We start from the raw sequence: 26,075 nt of genomic DNA, 5'->3' as shown, positions 1-26,075 counted from the left end.
CCCCCACCATGGCCCCCAGGCACAGATCTGCATTCTGTGGTATTAGCTTAGATCTTACTCAAATATTATGCATGGGGGATTGTATCTAGTATTTTATGCCATATCATACTCCTATGTATACTATAAATCATAAAATTCAATGTTATAATTCTTTTTAACTACATGTCATCTCTAAATCAACTGTATCGCCTTTCATACTTACATTACTGCTCAATTCTGCTCTCCCTTCTTTTTTTTAAAAATATCCTGGCTTTAATATAGTTTATTTACTTTTATTAAGACCATATTTCTTTATCATGATAATCATAAGCTCTTTCATACATAGTTGACCCATATTTGAAATTCAATCTTGAAAGACATTTTGTGGGGTATGTCTAATGTAGTTAAACATTTTCTAAGTTAAATTACATTGGAAAATTCATTAGTTTTTTGGTCATATTTTTATTAGTTCTTTGAGGCTTTTGCATAATGTGTGTTGAATATTCACCAATTCCCCACCTTCCTATTCAGCTTTCCTTCCCTATTCACCGGATTTTGGCTGCAATAGTGGCACAAACTACATGTGAGCAACCATCCGCTTTCTGCTTTGTCTCACTCCACAGATGAACCCACACCTGGCACCATTATCAGGCTAAGAACCTGCTCCTAGATACATGATAAGGGAGACTTGCTGCTATTTTTTGGCTAAATGGATACAGTATTAAATCAACTCCCCATGACCTACTCATATCCTTACATCTCAAACTTCATTAGAGAAGTTTCTGTTCTGTGATTAACACAGACACTCACAACTGGCCAAGATTCAGAGAATAAGGGACTGTGGCAAGCTTAACCCTAAAGGGGCATCTGTGTCACATGTCACTCTCTGAAGGCTCTGTTAGGGTTGGGTCTGTTGCTGTGTGTTGTAATGTTAAGTTCTCTACCTGAAGGTCTAGTTGTCTATGAAAGATTTCTTACGTTTACCAGCTTTTACTGTGCAAACCTTGTTCCTTAATTTAAAACTATCTGATAATTAAAATTGGCTATAGCCAATTCCTGGAGGGATTAGGGGTAGGTGGGCTTTGAGTTACCTGTTTGGGGGGGGTTGAAGGGGGAGGAGAGAATAAAGGACTAGGAGAGGAGGAAGCCACCATGAGTCTGTGGCCAAGAAAGGCAGCAAGTATTTGAGGTACTCTGTTGGGGAGGCAACCAGGCCAGCAATTAGAAAAGTAGATCAGGGGTTATCCCCCAGTAATTGTCAAAACTAAATAAAATAACCATAGTCTGAGTCTCATTCATTCATAAGGTAGGTAGGGATAAGTTTGAATTGGATAAACTACAAGGATCAAGAATCATTGCAGAAGTAGTAGGAAGGTAAAGACACTATCGCCAGAGGCAGTGGAGGTCTACAAGGAAGTGTGTTTTGGCAGCAGAACTGAATATACAAACATTCAGTAGTGTGACATATGCAAGACCTGTATAAACTCAAGAAAGATCCGATTCTACCATGAAGCACTATTGGTCATTGATAGCTGCTCTGAGAAGGAGAGTCTGTTTTAATAGTAGCTCTTCACAACCGAGAGATGACTGGGTGGTCAACCGAACTTGCTGTTCTTCCAGAGGACCAGATTTCAGGTCCTGGTACTCCATGTCAGCTCACAACTATCTAAAGCTCTAGTCCCAGGGGATCCAATGTCCTTTAATGGCCTCCGTAGACACTGTACTAATGCAGTGCTTAGATATAACATGCAGACAAAACATCCATACACATAAAATAAAAAGACTTTTTTTGTTGTTCAAAAAAACATGTAGCCCCTGGTAAACTGACCACACTCCAGTGGAAGCCGACACATCTGACCGTATGCAGGCAGAACAACTGGGTTTTTAAAGGTTCTGTTATTTTTGATGAGCATCAACATGTTTTCCTATCATTACTTCCCTAAAAGTCTAGTATGGATACATTCAAAACTTAACAGAAACATCTCCTGGTTTCAAAAGCTTGACGCAGATGCCGTTATTTCTGCTGTTTAGTTTGTTGAGCTTCTTGGATTTATAGCTAATGTCATTTCAATAAATCTGATGGAAATTTCAGGCTCTAGTTTTTCCAGATGAGTGTCTCACCCTGGTCTCTCGTCTTCACGGGTCTCATTTGTAAGTAAGAAATCACAGTGTTGTCCCACCAACCAGGTTCTTGCATATTCTTTCAGCATCTTCTCTTTCCTTTTCCTGGGTTAGGTAATGACCATTTTTTATTAGTTCTTTATTGTTGAATAAAAGTTACTCCAAATCTACTGACTTGAAGCTGCCATATTCATTTGTCTCTCATGATTTCTGTGTACAGAGAATTATCTCGAGTGATCAACTATCGCATTGAATTATTTGGCTCAGTTCTCCCATGAATTTGTAGCCAGATGTCTGCCATGGCTGCCGTCACCTACGGTTTGCCGTGAGTTTGGAATCTAATCCAGGTGTAGCTCACTTGCTCAGCTAAACAGGCAGCTCCTCTTTCTAGGAGTTTGCATGTGTCTGCTTGTAAGTGTCCTTTCTTCAGAATGAGCAAACAAAGGGGGGAAGACATCATCTGCTGGGCCTTTGTGACCTGTGCTTCCACCACGTTCTGTTTCTTAAGTAGGCCAGCCACAGCTCAGTGTGGGAGGGGAACTCAGACATGCATATGAGGAGGTGAAGTTTTCTGAGCTCCATCTTAGTCCCTGGGCACTAGACTCTGGTTATGTCCGCCCAGCCTTTTTTTCTGTAAACTGCAAGTCTTCCTTAGGCCCCTTTCATGAAACTTCTAAAATTCAGATGATTTATTATCAGTTCTAAAATTTCCAATAATTCTTTTGAATATTTTCCATTTCTCTGGTGGGAATCTCCAGCTTTATTCTCATTGCAACTATTTTCATTTTAATTATTTAAACATTTATGTTTTCTGTTTTAAATCTTTCTTAAGATCAGGCTATGAATCATCTTAGAATTAATTTGTGTAATTTTACCATCACCTCCAATTCACATTTTTCTATGGTTTTTGTGTCTAGCAATTTTGAAAAATTATATGCTAGATGTTATCGATGGTCATCTGCAGATTCAAATTCTGTTATATTTATATAAAATTATTTCTTAATTCCTTTTACTCACACATTTAATTTGTTGTATTTACGTGCATTGATGTTTTGCCTGGAGGTATGTCTGTGTGAGGGTGTCGGATCCTCTGGAACTGGAGTAAGACAGTTGTGAGCTCCCATGTGGGTGCTGGGAATTGAGCCCAGGTTCTCTGGAAGAGCAGCCAGGGCTCTTAACCTCTGAACTATCTCTCTAGCCCATATTAGTGTAACTTAACTCCAAACCATGCACTGTTTTTCTTAGCTTTTTTTTTTTTTTTTTTTTTTTGCTTGTCTAGTTATTGCTTTATCCTGGTTTTATTGAAATTTAGCACCCATTCCCACACTGTAAGAGTTTAGCTTATTCTTTTAGTACAGATTATGTGTAGATTGTGAATTTCTCCACGGTGGTCCGTCCTCTCTGCAATTTTCTTTTCTTTCTACTACCTGGCTAGTGCAGAATTGTCTTTTGTCTGATATTTTAAGATATGAAGACTGAAATTCACTCAGAAGATGTCTTCTGTGGATGACATTGTTTCCATTTCATCCCGATTTGCTCTTACTCTGAACATTTTAATAACGGTTATACATAGTCCAGGAAAGGAGAGTTATACAACCTACTCTGTCATTATCAGAATGAGAAATTGTCCATTTGTGTGTTAGAGACAGTAAATAGCCCCCTTGTGTGGCTGATGAATCTATTTAATAGTAGACAATTCACGGAAATCGCAGGAATCAGCCATGTAGCTCAGTGGTAGACATGCACTACTCACGGTGTGCAAGGCCCTTAGTCTGATTTCTCGTGTTGTAAGAAGACAGAAAATCAGAGCGCTCTCTCTCTCTCTCTCTCTCTCTCTCTCTCTCTCTCTCTCTCTCTCTCTCCAGCACACCAGCTATTGGTTTATTCCCCCAGTGATGCCAGCTTGTTCTATTTTTCCATTGAAGAACTGTCCAGTGTCTATATGGATGGGACTGTGATGGATATAAGACAATAAATTGTCAGCATATGTTGAGAGTACAGATATCATACTGCTGATTTTCCAGAATTTCACTTAATTTCTGTTTTGAATATGGCATCAGCTGTAGCATCTGACCTAAAACAAAATTTCAACAAACAAATGTTCAACATTTGACCTAAAACAAAATGTTCAACATTTACAGAGTTTACGACATTTACCATTGCATTCTTTTAGGCTTTGGGGATGGTGTGTTTGGAATGGCTAAGAATGTCAGGGCCATAGAATGCCTTTAGACACTTCCATCCAATGTCTTGTTTTCTGTTTCTTTCTCTAAAACATTTCTTGATCTCCTGGGTAAGAATTAGATGTTTCTTATGAGTTTTTCCTACTCCAAGTCTGGATTTCAGGTCTTCCAAATCTTCCGAGTCTGTTACTGTTTGTTCATATGCTCAAGATTGAGTTAACATTGGTTTTGTTTCCAATGCATTTGTATTTCTGTTTATTTTTTGTTTTAGTCAAGACTTAGTCAAAATGATAAATTTCAGGCATTTAATCCTTGTTTTACTTGCTTTAAAATAACATCTAGTATTTTATATTCATCTGTTTAATATGAGAAAGAAGGCTTCATGGATTAAGCAAAATACATCACCTCCCCCTTACTTTCCACAAGACATACATCCCAAGACTTGCAGTGGATGCGTGAAACTACAGGTAGCTCTACACTCTGCATAAACTCTCCCTTTCCCATACAACATACTATAATGTTCTGTGATGGCTTGTAACAGACTCAGGAGAGTAGTATATACAGGCGGGATGCATCAGTCAGAAGAGTGACTTGTATCTTGTTTAGGCCAGAATAGGCTATCAAAGTTCACTGTGCCATCTAACAGAGCAGGGAGCTGCTCATTTCTGGAATTTTCCAACTAATACTTCCACTCAAGTTTACTGCAGCTAATTGAAAACATTGGTATCGAAACTACAAACATGAGGATGATGATGATGTATCTTGTTAAACCTTCATTTGTTGCATTTCCTAGAAGTCCTTTGTGAAGTGAATACTTATCAAATGACCAATCTTGTACCAAAAGTCAGCATAATTTCTATGGTCACCTCTGTACTACACCTGGGCTCTTTCCCCAACCATTGTCTTTGAAAATGGCAAGAAAACGATGGGGTTACCATCTCTCCAATTGTGTGTGCTTGCTGTAGACCCAGGCTGTTAAATAATATACAGCAGACACGTTGACAGCCATCGCTGCTTCTGAGGAGCTTGCTTCAAAGAGCTGTGATTTCGAATAGCCTGACAGCTACTTTATGACTCTCTTCCCAACCAGCGCTGCCAGCTAAGGGAAACTTACTTTGTGAGAGCAGGATTTAGACAACATTAGAGTTTTGCTTTGTTTATGAGCTTGATATTTTAACGCGAAGATTAGCGAATGTATCCACTGCAAAGCCATGTATTTTTCGTCTCTCATCAAATATCCATCATACATAGGACTTGAGAGAATCTTACATACCTTTGGCACTTGTAGAGCACTGTATTTTGAGCACTTGCTCACCATCGTCACCTTCAAGGAATAGCTTTATTATTATTATTAAAATGTATATTCTCACTTCCGATGGCAAGCAGATTGTTTCATCTTGGTGGCGGAGAGTTCACCAGTATTATAATAAGTACTATCGCAACAAATGAGAGGGAAATATTGGAACTGATGCTTTCAGGAATGGAGATTTGCTGGGAATAGTTCAGTGCATATTGGAGAAAAGGTAGAAAAAACACCCTAAAATCTCTGTAATGTTAAATGAATACATGGTCTAGTCATTTAGCTGAATGTAATACAGCAACTATCTTTATGCTTTATACTATGATGTAGTAACTGTCGCACGAGCACACACACACACACACACACACACACAACACACACACAGAGAGAGAGAGAGAGAGAGAGAGAGAGAGAGAGAGAGAGAGAGAGAGAGGCTTTACAATGTAATGACTAATTGTTTATCTTTGCTGAAATCCTAGAAGAAATAATGCCCAAAGGTATCTTATTCAGCCAGTACTTAGAATCGCCTTGGCAGTTGATGAGTGGACATTAGAACGCTTATGATGGGGTACAGCTCATGGGAAGAAAAGGCTTAACTGTAGCAACCTTCTCTGTCAAGAATAGTGACAGGTCCTGCTTGAGGCAGGTTTGCCTAGTTGGCTTCTTTGGAGTCTTTCTCTGAGCCCTCTCAGCTGCTGGCCTTCAGATACTGAAATTGAACCAGACACAGCCAAGTGTGTGCCCTTTTAGGAGCTCCAGCAGAGCCAGAGGCGACAGGGCCACCAGCAGCGGTGACAAATTGAAGACTTCAATCAAAGGTGAGTCAGGTCAGCATGGACCTAGGCCCTTTCCTCTCCTCCCGTGTGCACTGAGTTCCAGCAGAAGGCAGACTGCCAGGAGCTGGCAGCCACAGGACACCCTCCTCTATCATCCATATAAGCTTTGACATAGGAACCAACAAGGGGTGACTGGTTAGCTGGTGCAAGGTGGAAGGGACTCGCCTGCTTCGAGCTTCGCTCCGGGGAAACATGAGTTGCGCCAACAATGACCAGGTCTCTTTCTCACCACGCACTTGGTGCCTTCCACTCCCGGAGCTCCGACTGAGAGGTCTCCTTTTAGGCTGCAGGCTCCTGCCGAGGGCGAGGAGGAAGATGCACGCCCGGATCCTAGTGGCTTCCCCAGGCTCCTGTATTGGCAAACGCTTTAGGTGGCCCTGCAGCAGCCTCAGCCTGGAAGGGAGAGGAGCACAGGGAGAGGGCTGGCAGGGCAGGCGGGAGGGAGGCGCGGAGGTGGGGCGGCGGGAGAGAGGGGGAGGGCGCCTGAGCTCTGCGGCTCCCAGCTTGGTCTCTGCCGGCTGGCGGTGGCTCCGGGTTCTCCTGCTCACGGTCTCAGCATCTCCGCCCGCCCTCGCTCCCGAGCGCGGAGGCGAGCCACAGCCCGGCGCGGCGGTGGGCGTGTGCGCGCTGAAGGACGCCTCCTCTCGCTCCCGTGTTGCAGGCGGCGGCCGGCGGCTCCAGTTTGGGCAGCGGCGGCGGCTTCTGGAGTCCCGCGGCGAAGATGCTCAAAGTCACAGTGCCCTCCTGTCCCTCCTCGTCCCGCTCCTCGGTCACCTCCAGTACTGAGAACCTCGTCCCGGATTACTGGATCGACGGCTCTAACCGGGATCCCCTGAGCGATTTCTTCGAGGTGGAGTCAGAGCTGGGACGGTAAGGCGAGGGGTGCTGGACCAGGCGGAGCGTGGAGACGCGGGCTGGGGCTGGGAACGCCTGCAACGTGCACGCTAGTTGCCCCTCTCTGAGACACCTCCCGAGGGTGAGGATGTCGGACTAGCCCTTCTGCCTTTAATCTTTCCCCAGCCTAGTCAATGTCTGGGCAAGAGCTAAGCTCCAGACGGAGGCAACCAGGCTCTCCCCGGAGCGCCTAGGCCGGTGCAGCTGCAAGCATCCACCAGACTATCCCGCCCTCCCTGCGTGGAACCGGCTGCCACTTGGGTGATACCTCTTACCACACGTGGACTCTGCTTTCCTAATTAATGGCTTTGCTCAGATTATAGTTTGTCAGAGGGACTTGTGTGTCTAGTTAGTTTTGGATTGGGGGCTGCAGTGTGCCTTTCTATATCGCGGTGGATTTATTAAATTAGATCCCTCCTGCCTCCCCTCATCAAGCTCTCCAAAGCAAGTGGCACTAGAAATTTAACCTAAATACTAGCTTCCCTGCAGCGTGTGCTCAGGAGAAGGCGAGAATGAATCATTTAGAGAGTTAAAGGCAGAGTAATGAAGTAGTGAGGTTTTAAAGAGAAAGCAGCTCCTGGGGGCCAGGCAGGGCTCATTATTGAGAAGAGGTCTGCTGCTCTTCGTTCCGGTGCTGAAGTGGTTTATTTAAATCGCGTATGCAAAAAGCCATCTCCTTGGGAAGCAGACAGCCCCTCATTCCCGGCTCTGAAGATCTAAACGGGTAGCAGCAGTATTACCTTGGGATTGATTCTATATGTTCCCAGATCTTTAGCCACTGCACATTATTTTAATTTGCTTAGGTTTTTCTTCTTTTCTGTTGTCTGCACACACATAAGAAAACATGTTTTCAGTATTGTTTAAATGCAAAGCTTTCATCACAGGAAATCTGAACACGATTTCAACTTGTCAAGTTGTAACTTTTTTTCAATTTAATTTGCATCCTGTTTTTGCTGATAGTATATCTAACAGCTTTTAATTTAATGTTGCTAAAGACGATGGTCCTGGATTCTGGGTGCTTGTACTTAATGGGAAGGATTTGCTCACTCTGATTTGCCTTTACTTGAGGACTAGTGGTGTGTAAGAAGGTAAAACTTTTGAAAGAAATTTATTTTTGTTACTGTTTTTAAGATTCTCATAAAAATAAATTTTAAATTTTAAACTCATAAAGCACTCTATTTGAGCGTAGGGTACTGTGTATGTCCACACTCAATTTTAGTTGTGCTTCTGGGTGTTCATCTGAGGCTGTCGCCGCATATTGAAATGAGAGAGTAATTCATATCTTTGAAAAGGTTCAAGAATCTCTCATCCTGTGTTTTATGCTGCAGCCTTGTGGTACAAACTTCTGATGAAAGATATCGCGTACTTAAAACTGGTTACTCGGTGCTTTAGAAGTTGCAAGACATGCAGGAAGTACAGCCTGATGCTGCTGTGGCAGCGGTGGTCCCACAGCATATCCGAGCCCCAGAAGCCCCAACAGGTTTTGACTTATTAATTCACAAATAAGCCTCTCCATCATGCCAAATACTTGCGATATGGGAAAATTTACAGGAAAAAAAAATGGATTTCAGAGTGTACACATGCATGGGCAAGGAGATCTCACAGGGAAGAAGTTTGAAGTTTGCTTGTTTTTAATTTGGCCCCACAGTTTGCCATTCATGACTCACCCTGATTATATATATATATATATATATATATATATATATATATGTGTGTGTGTGTGTGTGTGTGTGTGTGTGTGTGTGTGTGTTACCCTACAATCACGAAATTAAAATATTTTAAGAAGAAAAACAGAACCGCTGAAAGCTGTACTTCTGCTCCATTCTCCAGCAGGGCCTTGTGTTACTGGGTGAACTCTTTGTAGATGATGGCATTGGTGAGCAACGAAGTTGTGCTATTTGGTTAAGATGGAGAAATATTTTCACCTCATAATCTAAGTTAGCTTTTCAATGAAATAAACCTAAAACATGAACCAATTGGTATTCCAGCTGTCATTGCTTTAAAAAAAAAATCCATAGAACCAGAAAGCACCAAAACTTATGTACACGCTGACTGAGTCACGAAGGTCCATTTGCTTTGTGCACTAGTGATCAATTTGAACTCATTTTGATTGATCTCAAGATTTTTCTTTCTGTTTTGGGCCAGACCCAGGTGAGGGAAGGGGCAATGGTGACTTAAAGCTAAAGCACATGTTCCCTCAGGCACAGTTGTCAGTAATGCTCAGACAGTAGCAGTCTCCTGCTGTGAGGGGCAAGGTGGTGTCACAGTGCAGACAATCCCCCTCAGATGAGCTGATCCACAGTGCAGACAGTCCCCTTCAGATGAGCTGTGTCACAGTGCAGACAGTCCCCTTTAGATGAGCTGTGTCACAGTGCAGACAGTCCCCTTTAGATGAGCTGTGTCACAGTGCAGACAGTCCCCTTTAGATGAGCTGTGTCACAGTGCAGACAGTCCCCTTCAGATGAGCTGTGTCACAGTGCAGACAGTCCCCTTTAGATGAATTAGAGACTTGTTTCATCTACTAAAATTGTTATAAATGGGTGACTCCTGAATTCAAGAAAATTAGTTTCCAGGCCACACAGATAGTAGACCCTAAGATTGTTTCTGGAAAGTGAAGTTTCTGAAGCTCTCATGACCTGAAGCCCCTGGTCCAGGCGTCTCAACCTCCCTAATGCTGTGTCTCTTTATTACAGTTCCTCATGAGGTGGTAACCCCCAACTGTAAAATTATTTTCATCGCTACTTCATAACTATACCTTTGCTACTGTTATGAATGCTAATGTAAATATTTTTGGAGACAGAGGTTTGCCAAAGGGGTCGTGACTCACAGGTAGAGCGCTGGCCCGGACAGGGCTTATAGAAGGCTGGCTTTGATAGAACTAACCTACTTGCAGCCATCCATCACAAGGCAGAGACAACTTTGTTTTGGAGGACATGTACACATACAAATGGGATACTCAAAAGTGTCAAGCAAGTAATTTTTTTCTAAAAGCATAATTAAAAATATTTTTCATATTTATAGAGCTTGTTAAGTTTACAAAAGTTGCAATATACCAACAACACTACTTAAAATATCAACTAGCTACCATGTATGCAGGGATCTATGCCTAGAGAGCGTTTGGTCTTCTGCCCGGTGACTGGAGAGAATGGTGTGCTGAAAGCCTTTCTAACGGAGCAGAGAACTTACCTTTGGCTCAGGTTCCTCCCAGTGGTTTGGTGAATGGAAAGACGAGCCTTGGCTTGCCCTGCTCTGTGGTGACGGCTTGGCCTTATGTATCCAAACCCACATCCTGATTTCAGTTCAGACCTATCTTTTCGTTAGATTTGTACCATATTGAAAGGGTGTTTCTAATGGACTTAGCTGTGTTCCCAAACACCCAAATCCAGACAACCAAATGTTAGACCACTTGCTTCAAATAAAATATGTTAAATTATTCTGGAATTTTACTATAGTTGCTTTGGGTTGGTGACCTTTAGGACCCCACCAGACTAAATTCATTATAAAAAAATGCATTTATGTGGTAACTCAGTTACTTATTATCTATCTGTCTGTCTGTCTGTCTATCTATCTATCTATCTATCATCTATCTATCTATCTATCTATCTATCTATCTTTATCTATTGTTGTTTGGGATCCAAATTGGCTTTTAATAATGAGATGTATGGTCATATGTATAGAATAGAAACAATTTCACCAAAGTAAAAGCTTACTTTTATGTCAACAACATATTGTGGTATTTTATGTTTTATGATGTTTCATTGTATTCTGTTTCATTCCAAATACTTGCTGAACTCGTGTAACCTAACATCCTACTAATAAGTTGCAGCTCAGATAGAAAATGTTGGTTTTGGACATAAATGTGGGTATACCAGACTCAAGTATGAGACATAGTCCTTTAACTCGGTGTCTTGCAGACCATTTGGCAACACTGGTGTGAGTAGTGTATATCTGGCACAGGTCTGTGGAGAAACCTTCTTCTCCTCCTCCTCCTCCCATCTTCCTCCCCTCCTCCTCCTCCTCCTCCTCCTCCTCCTCCTCCTCCTCCTCCTCCTCCTCCTCCTCCTCCTTCTTTTTCCTCCTCCTCTTCTTCTTCTTCCTCCTCTTCCTCCTTCTCCCCCTTTCCTCTTCCTCTTCTTTTGCCTCCAAGTCCTTATTGGATTTTCCCTTCTAGATAGAAGATCCACTGGGTACCCAGAAATCTGAACTAATGGATGGGGATGTGTGTGGCTCTGCCAGGGGAAGCTTAAGTGTGGAGAGAGAAGACTTGGAGAGTGAAGGAGCTATGTCCTAACAGTGAGTTTACCTCCGGCCCAGATGTGCTTCCTGTATGGAACCATGAGTGTGTCTCTTCTGGCAGGGCTTCAGCCAGTGCTCTTGGTCTATCTTAGCCTCGTTTGCTTGGATTCCAGCAACAGGATCCCTGCGTGGCCTATACCACAAGCACTTGTTTCCCTAGGTCTGGAGGATAGGCGATCAAAACCAAGAGGCTGGCTGGCTCAGTGACTTCCCCAGTGAGAGCTTTTCTTCCTGGCTTTAGACGTGGCCACCTTCTGCTATCTTCTCAGAAGATAGGAAGGAAGAGGGCTAGAGAGAGGGAGCTATATAGAACAGAAACAATTTCTCTAAGCTCTTTGATGTCTCTTCTCCTATGATCATTCATCTTGTCTTGAGAGCCCCATCTTCAGGATTTTATCCTGAACATAACAACTTCCCAAAGATCATGTTACTGCTGCCACCCCAGAGGATGGGTTTCAGCATTTGTGCATGTCACCGTGTGATGTATGAAGCATGAAAATATATGCATATGTATTTTACATCGAACGTGTCCTCTATATCCTTCTCCCTCTCCTTTCTCAACCCACACTCCCTTTAGTTTTCTTTGTCCCCTAGAAAGTTTCATTGTCACTTGCCCGATGTATACACTTATGATTTTATCACCATGTAAATTTTAAGAGGATAATTCCATTTATGCCATGGCTAGTGAGGACTCAGATTCTGTCTTTTTTTTTTCCTTCTTCCTTCTTTCTCTGCTGATAACTACCTTTGTGTGTTGTTCCACACTGCCTTTTAGGTTCCACAGCTTATCTGTTGCATACTGCTGGCAACTGCTCTGCCTCACACTTTACCCTGATGCCTTTTCGATTCTTTGCTGATCACATGTTTTCTGTTCAATTTGGGTTTTGAGTGTGATCATGAATTTCTCCATGAAGTTGACCCTTTTTGTGGAGAGTGGACTCACGAGTGAGGTGGGACTCCTAATGAGAGAGAGTAGAGCTTGAGCTTCATAGGTTTCATACAAGAATACAGTCTTGTTTTTACAGGACAGAATCCACAAGTTTGGCCTTAGCACTATTACGTGTTCATGGTCCAGCACAGTGTGTAGCACTTAGTAGGTGCTCAGCAAATGGTTTTTTTTTTTTTTTTAAAGAGAATGACTCAGGGGACCCAGGAGGTGCTCAGTAAGTAAAGGTCCTTGCTGCAAAACCTGGTAGTCTGAGTCTTAAACCTGGAAAGTTCATGATGGAAGAAGAGAGCTGACTTCCAAAAGTTGCCTTTTAGTCTCCCCGAGCTTGCTGTGACAGACATGCCTGCCTCTGTTATATAAACAAATCGAATTAACAAACTTAAAGAAGAGACTGACTTGATGTACTGAAGCAGATCAGACACCACATATCTTTTCTTTTATTCGTTATTTCTTTTTAAACCTTGGTTCTTCTTGGTATATGTTTGTAAAACAAGTCAAAGCTGGTGTTCAAGACCCTCCTGCATGGTCTCTTGAGTATAGGGGTTATAGATACGTGCCATAGCCTTTTGGTTATGATCTGGCTTTAATTTAGTGCCTTGAGGAAAAGAAAAAGGAAAATATTGTAACTGGTCTTTCCTCTAAAATGTACGTGATGGGGACCCCAATCCCACCCAGGGTTAGCTTCCCTTCTCCACAGTAGAAGTGCTGGTGAGTACTACCCTGTAGCCAGCAGCAAGGCTATGCTTCTGTGAGCAATGCTCTGTGGTTCTGAAGTGAAGAGGATTCAGTTTCATCTTCAAGATCGCTTACCACAGGAAGATAGGTGTTAAGTCAAGATGACTTTCAGGGCATTGAACTACTTTCTGGGCTATTCCAGCCTCTGAAGTATTTGGAAATAAACTCCGTGTACAGAGCCGTAAGTCAGTTGAAGGCCGTGATAGGATCTCTGCCCTTAAGTACACTATGAACATATGAACACTGTTATTGTAGGAGGTTGGAAAACGGACACAGGTGTTCTATGTGTTCTCTGCCTTTAACCCTTTCTGCAGATGAGAAGCAGCGAGGGGAGAGGAGAGGAGGGGAACCACAAAACGGCTTCAAAGGATTTTCTTATAAACGGTTTACCCTCAGACATACTTGTGGGTTTAGTGTTTGCAGTAATGCATTTGAAAACCAAGTATTATGTGTTAGCCACATAAATTGTTTCAACCCCTATTTGTTAATTTTTTATGCTTTTTTTCTCTTTTTCCTTGTTATTTATTAACTTTATTTTCACTGACTGAGAAACATGTTTTGATTAAAAAAAAAAAAAACTCCCAAAGAAGCTTTGTATTAAAAAGAAATTTGTTTATTTTTTAAATTCTAAGGTTAGATTTATTATGAAAAATATGGCATTTTTACTAAGTCATGTAACCATATCTAGATCAGCTTTGCTGGAAACCTGAAGAGTGAAATTTCTGCTGTTGTTTCTATTAATGTTTACCTTAGCTGTCTTGGAATATTTATGTTATTAGGGCATCTGCAGATTTATGGCTCCAATGGTTCAATTAGGAGGTGGAATCAAGGTATTAATGGCATCGAACTGATGCACAGAGAATGCAGATCCTTTGGCACTGCCCACTGTCTTCATTCTGACTGCAAATGGACCCGTAGTTGGAGGTGGTGTAGAACAGAGACAGGCAGAGATCAGCATTGCCTTCTGTCATCAGGGCCAGAGATCAAATGAGCAAGGGATTTATAATGATTTATAATGATGGCTAAGGAAGAATGCACAGCAAGGGGCTCTCACCGTGGGCTCGATGCTATTTCTGGGTCAGATAGATCATTCTGTGCTGTAAGGCCACACTGTACCTTGGAGGATGTTTCGCTGTGTTTCCAGCCTCTACCCACCGGCAGAAATCTTCCTCCCTTGTGATAACCAAAAACGTATCTTCATGTTGTTTGTGGCCTCCTTCCTATGCAGACAGTACTGTCTAAGAAGCTGGAAGCTAGTCTTTTGCACAACTTTTGTTTAGTTGTCTAGACAATTAAAAGCGACAAGGAGCGTGTGTTGCAGCCAACCGTCCCTCCCTTTGCTGTGTGATACCATTAAGGCTCCTGTTGTCAGCGCCCACTGTCTGGACCTTACTTAATGTTTTGTTTAAATAATCTTTGTTTTTTGCTTGCAATATTTCCTTGCAAGAATGCTTATTTTCACCACATTAAAATAATAAATCAAATCATTTATGAGACATAATTATAAAAACAAATTGAAAGAAAAGCAGAGCATTAATAAGTAGTTGCAGTTAGCAGTGTTTGTAGCCCACTAGCTGAAGACCACAGGCTCACAGATTGTTTCCTTCATTAGAAGAGAGATTAGCAGAAATTATTAAGGGGGGAGCACAGGGGTAGGGGGTAAAATCATAGAACACCGATAGAGGTTTTTCTTCCTGAGGTAATCAGAATGACTGAACACTTAAAAGAAGTGTACTGTGATTTATTTTGTGCGCCTGGCTCTTTAAAGGATCCTTTAGAAATTCTTAAGTGGCCTGGTGTGGTGGTGCATGCCTTTAATCCCTGCACTCAAGGGAGGCAGAGGGGCAGAGGGGCAGAGGGGCAGAGGGGCAGAGGGGCAGAGGGGCAGAGGGGCAGAGGGGCAGAGGGGCAGAGGGGCAGAGGGGCAGAGGGGCAGAGGGGCAGAGGGGCAGAGGGGCAGAGGGGCAGAGGGGCAGAGGGGCAGAGGGGCAGAGGGGCAGAGGGGCAGAGGGGCAGAGAGGGGCAGAGAGAGAGAGGCAGAGGGGCAGAGAGAGAGAGGCAGAGGGGCAGAGAGGCAGAGAGGCAGAGAGACAGAGAGATAGAGGGGCAGAGGGGCAGAGAGAGGGGCAGAGAGGGGCAGAGAGGGGCAGAAAGGGGCAGAAAGGGGCAGAGAGAGAGGCAGAGGCCGAGGCAGAAGCAGGTGGATCTCTGTGAGTTGGAGGCCAGCCTGGTCTACAAAGCTAGTCCAAGACAGCCAGGGCTCTGTTACACAGAGCAACCTTGTTTTTACCCTGTCCCCACCTCCAATCCCCAACCCTGCTGGCGGGGGTGGGGGGATTCTTAGCTGTTAGAACTGTTTGACCCTATGACCTTCAGTTTGGTTGCCTCTTGGATTTCTGGGAATAGGATAGGAGATAAAAAAGTCAGCTGAGGTGGGGTGGGTAGGGGCTGGTGGGAGATAGAGTGGGGGTGGAGGACAGGGGCTAGCATGGTGAGAAGAGAAGGCAGTTGGTGGAGAAGATATGGTTAAAAGACAGTTGAGCCAGGAGAAGCTGAGTTGAGCAGAAGAGCAGAGGAGCTGCTAGTACTGGGGAATAGGGAGAGGGGACTGTTGAGGACAGGCTGGAGAACCATTTGAAGAGGCTGGGCTGGAAATTGGGAGGAGGGCCGGCGAGAACTGGCTACTGTTCTGAACTAGCAAGCCATTTTACAGAGAAGGGTACTCGTGTGTTTTCATTGTTCACGGTTTAATTCCACCTCTTTATGCCTCCTACCATGACTTTGGTTAGAAATCTGACCTTTGAACAATGACTTCCCAGGTAATGTTTGCTGGCCATGTGTGCGGTCATAGTCAAAGGCTTTCATGTATAGACTTTACGATGATAAGACAGCAGCAATGAATCTAATTCAATATAAACAGATAAACCAAAGAAATGAATAAATAAATACATTTGTTTTTACATAACCTGCTACATATGCTAGTAAGTATACTAGAATTGTGCTGGAGAGAGATGTTGAAATTTACATTAGATGTATCATTCATTTGGTTCTTGTCTTGTACAAAGTCCAAGCTTCCTTTTTGCTACTGGTTTCATAGGCTCCCTGCCTAAGAAGAAGGAACATGGTCCAACTAATTGTTTTCATATGTATAGGCGCATGGTATTAGTATGTTGGCCTTTGTTGCTTCTGCTACATAATTTTAGCTTGAGACCTGTTTTGGTTTTTTTTTTTTTTTTTTGAAATAGAAAGAAACAATTCATCTTTATTTTATATACTCCACTCCTAAGGTAAAATTGGCTTTTACTTTTTGGAAACATTCAATAGTTAGAGTCAATGAAGTTACAACTTTGAGCTTAGTATCGATTTTGCGAAAATGAATTTGGTGTTGACTTTATATTTCCTAATGTTCTTATTTAACAAATGAATAATTAAGGAGTTATGTGCCATAAGCAAAGGCTCTTAATTAAACACCACTTATAGGTTTACTGTTTCTCCTTGAACATTGGACGTATTGCGACTACAGGGCTTATTAAACATTCTGCTGACAATTCTTTTTGTGGTTCCACAGTGCAGACCCTGTTTTTATAGAAGGATCCATAGATCTGAGGCACACCTTACCTTGTACTGTTTACTGCTCCTACCCATAAGAATTATCAATATGAGAATATTGCAGCCATCTTAGGGAAGAAATTGAAAGAGAAAGACGAATACAAGATGGATATAAGATGGATATATAACAACCATATGCCCTGGGACTCACTCTGTAGACTAGGATGGCCTTGAACTCAGAGATCCATCTGCCCCTGCCTACTGAGTGCTGGGATCAAAGGTGTGTATAGTACCACAACGATCTTTCCAACAGTGATCTGTCTTACTGAACGCCTGGGATGTCTTCATGAGAGTGTAGTGAACCTTGAATTTTTCTAGGAATTTACCAAGTGTATCTGTAGCAAAGAGCATGCCAGGCACAAAGTGTGCACCCCACAAAAGGTAGAAAAATCTCAACAGGTATATCCTGTTTAGTCTTTTTCTCCTCAACATGACACAAGCTAGAGTAATTTGAGAAGGAACCTTAATTGAGAAAATTCCTTCATAGATTGGCCTGTAAGCAATTGATGAGAGTGGGGCCATCCCATGAGGTAGTAGAGCCCCTCCTGCTAAGTGGTCTTGAATGCTATAAGAAAGCAGGCTGAGCCTTTAATCCCAGCACTTGGGAGGCAGAGGCAGGTTGATTTCTGAGTTCGAGGCCAGCCTGGTCTACAGAGTGAGTTCCAGGACAGCCAGGGCTACACAGAGAAACCCTGTCTCAAACCTCCCACTGCCCCCTAAAAAGAAAGCCAGGCTGAGCAAGCCATGAGGAGCAAGCCAATAAGCAGTACCCTTCCATGGCCTCTTCGTCAGTTCCTGCTTCAGGGTTCCTACCTTGAGTTCTTGCCCTGACTTCCCTCAGTGATGGAGTATGTAGGATAAGTTGTAAGATAAAGTAAACTCTTTCCTTCCTAGCCTATGTTTGGTCATGGTGTTTTATTACAGCGTTAACTAAGACAATGCATATTTTATTTGCAAAATTACAAAGCCTGCATATCACAATGCCAGATGAAGCATGGGGAGAGAAAGTTGTGTTAGACCAAACAGGGTGTTTGGCAATTGAAAGGAAAAATTGTAGAGAAAGAGGAAAAAGGTGTCCATCGAAACAGTTGGGTCTTGGCAAAGTTTATGGATCTCAGAATCTGTCACTAACCCATGATAAGGCTAAAATATGGGAGTGTGTAAGACAGATAATACCAGGACAGTTTAATATTAAAAGCAAAGCAAGAAACAAACATGATAAAAGATCGTCCACAGTCTATAACTAGGTACGAAAGGGGTCAGTATTGGATTGAGATCTACTAGCTGGACCACGAGGAGCCAGGACAGAGAAACACAGTGTGCAGGTTGGCTGTTGGAAGTCTGAACTCTGCATTGCTGAGCAGGTGCACACAACAGGGGTGTGCATGTCTCTGATTCCAAGGAAGCTTTATACTGCAATGAATCACATGCAATGCCCACAGCACAAACTAGTCTTTATTATTAAAAACAAAACAAAACAAAACAAAAACTATTTCAAAATGTAAAGGCCATGCTCCAAGAAGTCAACAAGTTGCTAGCCCCCAGCTGTAGTCTGTTGGCAGGCTCTAGCCAAGTCCCACCGTTTTCCTTCCATGAGAATTTGGTATTAAAATGGCACCAATCTCTCATCTGTTCAAGGGACCACGGTGAATCTCTCTTCCACCTCAACAACCACCAACATAATGTTGGTTTTCCATGTGTAAACAGACGTTTGAAGGCACACATGCTCTGTTTCTGATCTGACGGAGCTGTACAGAGGTATAGCTCTTACCTATGTAGCTGGTACCACCCAACCATTTTTTTTCAAAACGCTTTATTTATCATATTTGTATAAACATATATACATATACATGTATACATATATAAACAATAATTAAGCAATAAGATGTATTCAAAAGTATGGGGTGTTGGGAAAAGTGGGAGGAAGGAGAGAAAGGGGAAAATTATGTAAATACAGTGTTCATATATGAAATTCTCAAAAAGGAATCCAGTTTTTGAAAATGTTCAACAGATTAACATTTTACAATATGAAAATAAATATGACCTATAATTATGTTAAAGGACATTTTAACTCACTACAAACTTTGGTGTTTAAAATGAGATCAATAAAGATTATTTTACTCAGCATACTATCAAAAACCACAATAACGTTCTATAATTCAAAGTATTTCTGAGAACAAGAAAATAGATTGTCAGGAGCTAAGTCAGCTGAAACAGGGAACAATGTGTGTGTGTGTGTTTTATCAAATCATAATTTTTACTTTTTAACCTGGGGGTTATAAACACAAAAATACAAGATGTGGGAAAGGGGATGACACAGGAGCATAGGTGTTCAAGGGGAGTACAGATATATTTTAGAACAGAGTATCAGCTGGGTGAAGGTTCAGGGGTCAGGTCACTATGACTCTGCCTATGATTCACTTGTCCTTATCTAATTTGGTACTATCTGCCAAAGGCTGCCTATTTACCATGTCTATGACTACTCAGGCTGGTAGATTTCAACAAAAGCTGCCTGTTTACAATAATTTATAGCCCTCTGTTTCAGTGTTTTTTCCATAGAGACCCAAGACTTTGTGTTAGCAGGCATGTAAGTCAGGCCTATTGCTGATTTTAGGCTTATGGCTGATTTTAGGCCTTCAGTATATAAGCAGGGCTGCCCTTGACATCTCCTCCCTTCTCCAAGTATAGAAGGGCTATGGCGATTCTAATCTTGCCAAGGCGGGGATAGAGGCACCCAACCATTTTTGTCTGTCCCAGTTCTTCTATTTGATTTCGACACCAAAGCTACCTTACTGCCTGGTCTACAGAGCAAGTTCCACTACAGCCAGAGCTATCTATGTAGGGAAACCCTGACCTAAAGAGCTAGCTAACTAACTAACTAACTAACTAACTAACTAAGAAAAGAAGAGTTTGTTTTGTAGGAAATAAGCAAGTAAGTATGAAGCTCATTCTCTTCTGTCATGTTTGATGTGATAATTAATAAAATGCTAAACAAACAATTGATAAAATACTCTAACATTTTTTAATTAAAAAATTATCTTATGTATGTAAGTTTTTGTCAGCATGTATGTATATGTATCAACTATGTATCTGATGCCTGTGGAGGCCAGAAGAGAGCATGGGATGCTATGGAACTGGAGTTATAGATGGGCGTGAGCCACGTGGGTGCTGGGGAATTGAATACAGGTCCTCCAGTTAGGAGCAGCCATTGCTCTTACCTACTGAGCCCTCTCCCCAACCACCACCTTAACTGTTTCTTAATATATATCTTAACTGTTTCTGTTTACAAAGTCTACTAATTAGGGATTAAACAATTCTCTATACAATGGGTACATCTCAGGAGGGCTTATTTAAGATCTTTCAATTGGGACCCTATTTAAATAACTAATCTTTTAAAAAAAGTGTATGTGCGTGCATGCATGTGTGAACCTTCACATGTGTGCATGTGTACATACTAGGTATCTTCCTTCATTATTCTGTACCCTGTCTTTTAAAGGTCTATCACTGACCTTAGAACTCACCAGTTAGCTAGATTTGGTGGCCAGCAAGCTCAAGGAATCAGACTGTCCTCACTTCCCCAGAGGTGGAATTACAAACTTGGTTGACTACACCTGGCTTTTCCATTTAAATGCAGGAGATTCAAACTGGGGTTCTCATGCTTGTCAGACAGATACTTCACCAACTGAGGTATCTCCACAGGCCCTGAATAAGTAATCTTTTGTAAAAAATAGAATCAATTAACTTATTTTCAATAGACTTGGTCTTATTTAGTTGTATCAAATACGATAACATTAAGTAAAGCAGAGGTCTCTAAATTGGAATATGCATGTGTTAGGATGTGTGATAAAAATAAGCTATTGTAATAAAATATTAGTGGGTGTATTTGCTTCTTTTTTCTAAGTTTTGCTTTTGTTTTTAACATTTAGATATTTTGAAAAGCAAATTAAATTTGAGTTGTGCATATATGACAATTGTAGGTAGAAAATATATTGTAATTTGGGAACCTATGTCCCAAAATATTTTATTGGAAAAATGAATTACAGATAAATTACTGTTGTAAGTGGATAGTGAATATTTTTTAATTTGCATTTAAAAAAAAAACACTGCACTTTAGGAGAGTGGGTTTAAAGTAGATCAACAGACCAAAACATGAACAAAAGTAAATAATATTTTGCAAGGTGTGTTTTTGTACAGAAAGAGGAAGTGGGTGCCTGTGAGTGCTTGTTCTGCATTTTTTATCTGATGAAGGGATTTGATAAGAACTTACTGCCATTGTAATTAAAAGTTCCAGAGAAGAAAACAAAAAAGGGAGTGTAGGAATACAGTTTATGCATCAGATGGTGAGTTAACATAATTCAATAAGGATGGCAGTCAGACTTGGAGGGGGAAATCCTAGGAGAAAGAAGTTCTTTTGTTTGTTTGCAAGAGCCTCAATGTTGATTAGGCAACTTGATTCATGAAAAGTTTTGCTCTCACAAGGCTTCAGCAGTATGTTCCCAAGAGCAGAGCTTAGAGAATTACAGGCATTAGCCTCAGGGTGTAGAGCTTAATGCTGTGAATGGGAAGCGCTGTCATCCCCGCAGTCTGTTACGCTCACCTCAAGGCTTTCTGGCTGAAAACTTCAGCAGATATAGAAGTGGTTCTCTGAGAAATAAAAAGGAATAGAGCAGACCGGCTTCTGTCATGACCACAGACATGTTTGACTGTTGAAAACCAGAGCACAGAGGGAAGGAGACAGCAAACTTAGAGTCATGTTGACACATGTGTTGTCGCCTCTCAGGCAGATGGCATTGTAGTGATTTCTCCTTATGTTAAGTCCTCTGTATTGTTCAACAGAGACATTTGATCAGAATCTTGACATTGTTAGCTTGGTCCACCTTACCTGTTGTATGGTATCAAAAGGACAGTTGTCACTGAGTCAATCTGTGGTATTTGGGACTTTAACAGATATACACAGCCATTCTTTATAATTATGACATTTTGTTCAAGTTAACTGTTTAAATATCTTCTTTTTATTTATTCTTGGCTGATTTCATAAACAACGTGTTTTGATTATTTCTACCTTATTTCTCTCTCAACTCCTCCCAGACTGCTCCCTGAGTTCCTACTTCAAGTTTATTCTTGATGAGGATATAAGTATATTTCTACTCACTCGTTCTAGTGACTAATGTATTCTTTCCAAAGCGCTGTCAGGAAAATGGCCAAGAAAATAGGCTATTACAAAATTCAAATCATACAATACAATAAATCAGTCTGGTCTGGAGTGTTTGGTCATACATAGCATATCTCTAGAGATTTCTTTTATAGAGGAAACAGTTTTAGTGGCTCTCGGGGAGTTCTGGACCCTCTTGTCTTTTCTCTTTAATGTGATATTTAATGAGATAAAATCATGAGCTTACCTGAGTGCAACTTGGAGCCATAGGTGGACTGAAAACACCAAAGAGAGCTTTACCTTTGAATGTATGCCATGTGAGGGAGGTGGACTCTGAGGAGCCCATCAGGCCATTTCCAGAAAACCAATACTATTCTGTAAAACACAGATGCAGGGAGTGGTGGAGTGGCGGGCGGGTTTGGCTGGAGGGAGTGTGGTTCTCATCTCAGGCTGGCGGAAGTGAAGGAAGTGATCCTCAAAGCAGATGTTTGCACAAGCAGCTACTCAGGATGGCTCCTACAGTGCAGTGAAGAGAGGATCTGACTGTTGAGTAGGTGAGGTGGAGACAGACTGCTTATAGGAACAAAGATGGCGACAGGAAGGATAAAATCACTACCTGACCTGATGGTTATGCTTCTGTGGACATAAAACTGTTCCTTAGTGTCACCTTGTGAAAGGAGGGTGGTAGGGCCTTCAGAGATGCTCCAATGGTTAACTCAGGTTGTATGTGCAAAACACAGAACTCTGAGGACTAAGTATCATTCCCTAGATGGGTGGTAGATAAGAAATATGGAATAATGTTTCCAAAGTGAGTGTGGGCAGGATCTGTATTTTACTGGGTCCAGTCTTTAGTTTTTTCAGTGATTGGATTTCAGCTTGCCTGCCAGCTGCCTTTACCACCACTTCCCTTCCTCATCTCCGCCATGAAAACCTTTACATAATCCTCCTGTCTTTCATACACTCCTGATATAACTACAGAATGTTTGCCACAGGCGCCATCTTACAAATGAGGAGCTTGAGGTTCAGAACTGTGAAGCAGTTCATTTAAACTTCCACTGAATGGCTCTGTCATGAGTTTTGTATGTGTGGTATGTGCATAAAACTGGGCCTGACATGTACTTCTCCTGACTGGTCCTCCACAGCGGTTGCCAAAGCTTCTCCCACTTCTGCGCTGTCACGATTTTCTATGCTCTTGCATGTAATGCTTGGGGGGGGGATGGTTTACAGTAAATGCCCTGTTGTCTTGTCACCAAAGTGTCTGCTCCCTGGGCAGAGAACCTCCACAGTTTACATATCTGTCATTCACACTACCAAGTCTGTCCTTCAGATCAATTCCTGCTCCATTTAAGCACTTAGGGGATGTTTCTGGAGTATCATATTATCATATGAAATACACATGTTAGAAGAATGAGAGAATTTCAAGAAAAAGACCAGGATTTGAATCTCTTTTCTTTTAGAAGAATGTCCTTGTAGCAGCCTCTTGCTAGTCCAGCACATAGCAAAATTCACACACACACACACACACACACACACACACACACACACACACATGAATTTTATATATAAACATATATACATATGTTTATATATAAAACATTTTTCATACAATATATTCTGATTGTAGTTTCCTTTCTCCAAGCTTCTCCCAGATGCCCTTTCAACACTCATTTGCCCATCTCCCTCTCAGAAATGTAGGCTGCTAAGCGTCTAGCCTGAAGGGTCTAGCCTGTACCCTATTTCTTCAACTCCTTGCTCTGTGTCTAGCACCTGGTACAGTACACATCACATAGAAAATACTTGTTAAAGATTTAGAGACTCGTGAACCACATTCACCTATAGGATTTCCACAGGTAAATCCCCTTGAACCAAAGGGACTCTGATCATATGAGCCAACCCTATTGTACAGGACCCCCTCTTTGAAATGTCAAGCTAACCATGGCCTTCTATGGGTGATCTTTGCTATATAGAATACTTGTGTTGGGAGGCAGAGCAGCTTGGCCTACTGTGTCCTGCAGGGCCCCATCTTTGAAATGTCAGGTAACTGTGGTGTTCTATATGGTGACCTTGCTTGTTTTCTTGGGTTGGGAAACAGTGACTCTGTTTACAGTAAGTGAATCTGGAAGCTCCAAAGTCTTACAAATAGGTTGGGGCATCTCAAGTAGTTTTATTCTAATTTTGTGCATTTTGACTGTCTCATCCTTTGAAAACAACAGGTACTTATTGTTACGTTTGCCCATTTTTGTGCTTTTTAGTGAACTATACAAACACCTGCAATGGTGGATTTCCAGGGTGAGTTTAGCAAGAAGGTACATTTCCCTGCATTCTCTGTCCCTCTTAGGTTTGTATTTAAAGTGGATTCTTAAAAAAGGTTGGCTTACACTGGTTTATGACTATTACCAGCTAGCAATCCCCTACAACACATGTTCTTGTGACACATCTTCCAGTCACACAGTAGGAGGAAGCCCAGCCTGTGAGAGGGCCATGAACAAGAAAAGAACATAGACAGTCTATTCTGTGTCTACAGTGATTTGGGGATATTGTTTAAAAGCCGTTGAGTTGGTGCTTTTTTTTTTTTAATTCAAAGAATTAAGTCATTCCTTGACTTTATGTTCAAATAGAATTATTAGCTCTATCTTCATGATTTTTATACAGTTTAAAATTATTTTGGAAAACTCAGGTGTTCCCACTTTTATTTTGACAGCTAGAAGCTGGTGAAGGAAATTGTGGGCAGGATGGATAGGATCCCAAGGCACGGAAGTAGGCCACACTTGCCTAGGCATGCTTCTTGTTTATTCAATCCAGCTACACCTAATCCCATTGGTACCTCACTGCCCCCCTCTGATTCCTTTCCATCTTCTTCACTCCACCAGAGTCCAAGTTCCTTTCATTATGTGTCTTCCCATGTTGCAGAATGGATTTTTTATTTCCCCACACATGTTAAGTCCTAGCCCTCAGGGTTTGTACACCCAGATCTGTGCCTGTGACAGATAATTCATGTTGTGTAGTATTGAGAATAGGCCCTCATAAGAAGTGGAACAAGAGAACTCGCTTGCCCTTTCCTCTCTGTCATACGAGGACACAGTGACAAGACTGACATCTGCAAGCCAAGCCTCTCCAGAGCCAGGATGGCACTCGGTATCAGACTCCTCTTTCCAGAACCAAGAGAAGAAAATGCCTGTTGTTTATGTCACCCCATCTGTGATACTTGTAATGGCAGCTTGAGGCAGACTGAGACTCTCTGCATCCCTCCTCCCTCCCAAACCTGCTTGCCTTCAGAGTCTGAGGAAAGTGTTCTCCCTTTGCAGATACTCATTATTGTCCTGTCCTTAGATGTCAGGGAATGTGTGCCTGAAACCCACTTCCTCCAGGGCTACAGTCTCCTTTTATGTTGTATCTAGGGTAATTGAGTTAATTTCTTTATTATGTTTATTTTATTTTTACAAGAGGAGACCTTTCTAGCACACTGCCACCTCTGAGGACCCTAGATGAGAAGAATTTTGTGGTCACATTCTTCCCCCCTCATCCTCTCTTTTCTCTTAGTGCCATCACTTCGGTACCACACTGTGCATCCATACCTGTTGGCTTTGCCAGTGCGGTTGCCTGCCAGCTCCTGGTACTTTACTTCCTCGGCAGCTGGCACGGGATTTTTCTGGTGCCAACTGAAAGCTCAGCTATTAAAAAAAATAAAACTTGGCCCATCTTGACTCTCATATGTTCCCATCAGGACTTGGATCCAACATTCTGGTGCCGATCACGTGATCATTTTGGATGCCTCTCTCAGAGCTGAGAACCCTGTGTTCCCTGGTCTTCAACCACATTTTCAGCCATCTATTCCACAGGCAGTTTCCAGCCATCCAAAACCTGGGCTGCTTTTGGTCGGCTGAGGGCTTGCTACCAATGATCTTTGGAAATTTTTAACCTGTTGGGGTTTTTTTGTTTGTTTGTTTTTGTTTTGTTTTGTTTTTCTGTAGGTTGCTTTCTCTGCCTGTTGCTGTTGGTTTTATATCTTATATTGAAAATT

The 26,075-nt window shown here is 42.0% G+C and overlaps 1 protein-coding gene across 2 annotated transcripts in view; it reads left to right on the top strand.

The window, feature by feature from the left end:
- Positions 1-6,202: 6,202 nt before the first annotated feature.
- Camk4 (calcium/calmodulin dependent protein kinase IV) overlaps positions 6,203-26,075 on the top strand; it is a 224,025-nt gene continuing 204,152 nt past the window's right edge. Inside the window, exons 1-2 of one of the 2 annotated variants that reach the window (XM_034518596.2) lie at positions 6,203-6,401; positions 7,081-7,289. In XM_034518596.2, the coding sequence (XP_034374487.1) occupies positions 7,141-7,289 (149 nt within the window). In that variant the 5' untranslated portion in view covers positions 6,203-6,401; positions 7,081-7,140. Of the gene's footprint in view, positions 6,402-6,560; positions 6,636-7,080; positions 7,290-26,075 lie in introns of those variants that run through there. The other variant, XM_076912860.1, reaches the window with a different exon arrangement.

This window comes from Arvicanthis niloticus, chromosome 14 (genome assembly GCF_011762505.2).
Source record: "Arvicanthis niloticus isolate mArvNil1 chromosome 14, mArvNil1.pat.X, whole genome shotgun sequence".
NCBI lineage: Eukaryota > Metazoa > Chordata > Mammalia > Rodentia > Muridae > Arvicanthis > Arvicanthis niloticus.
This window is presented reverse-complemented; position numbering and strand designations above follow the sequence as displayed.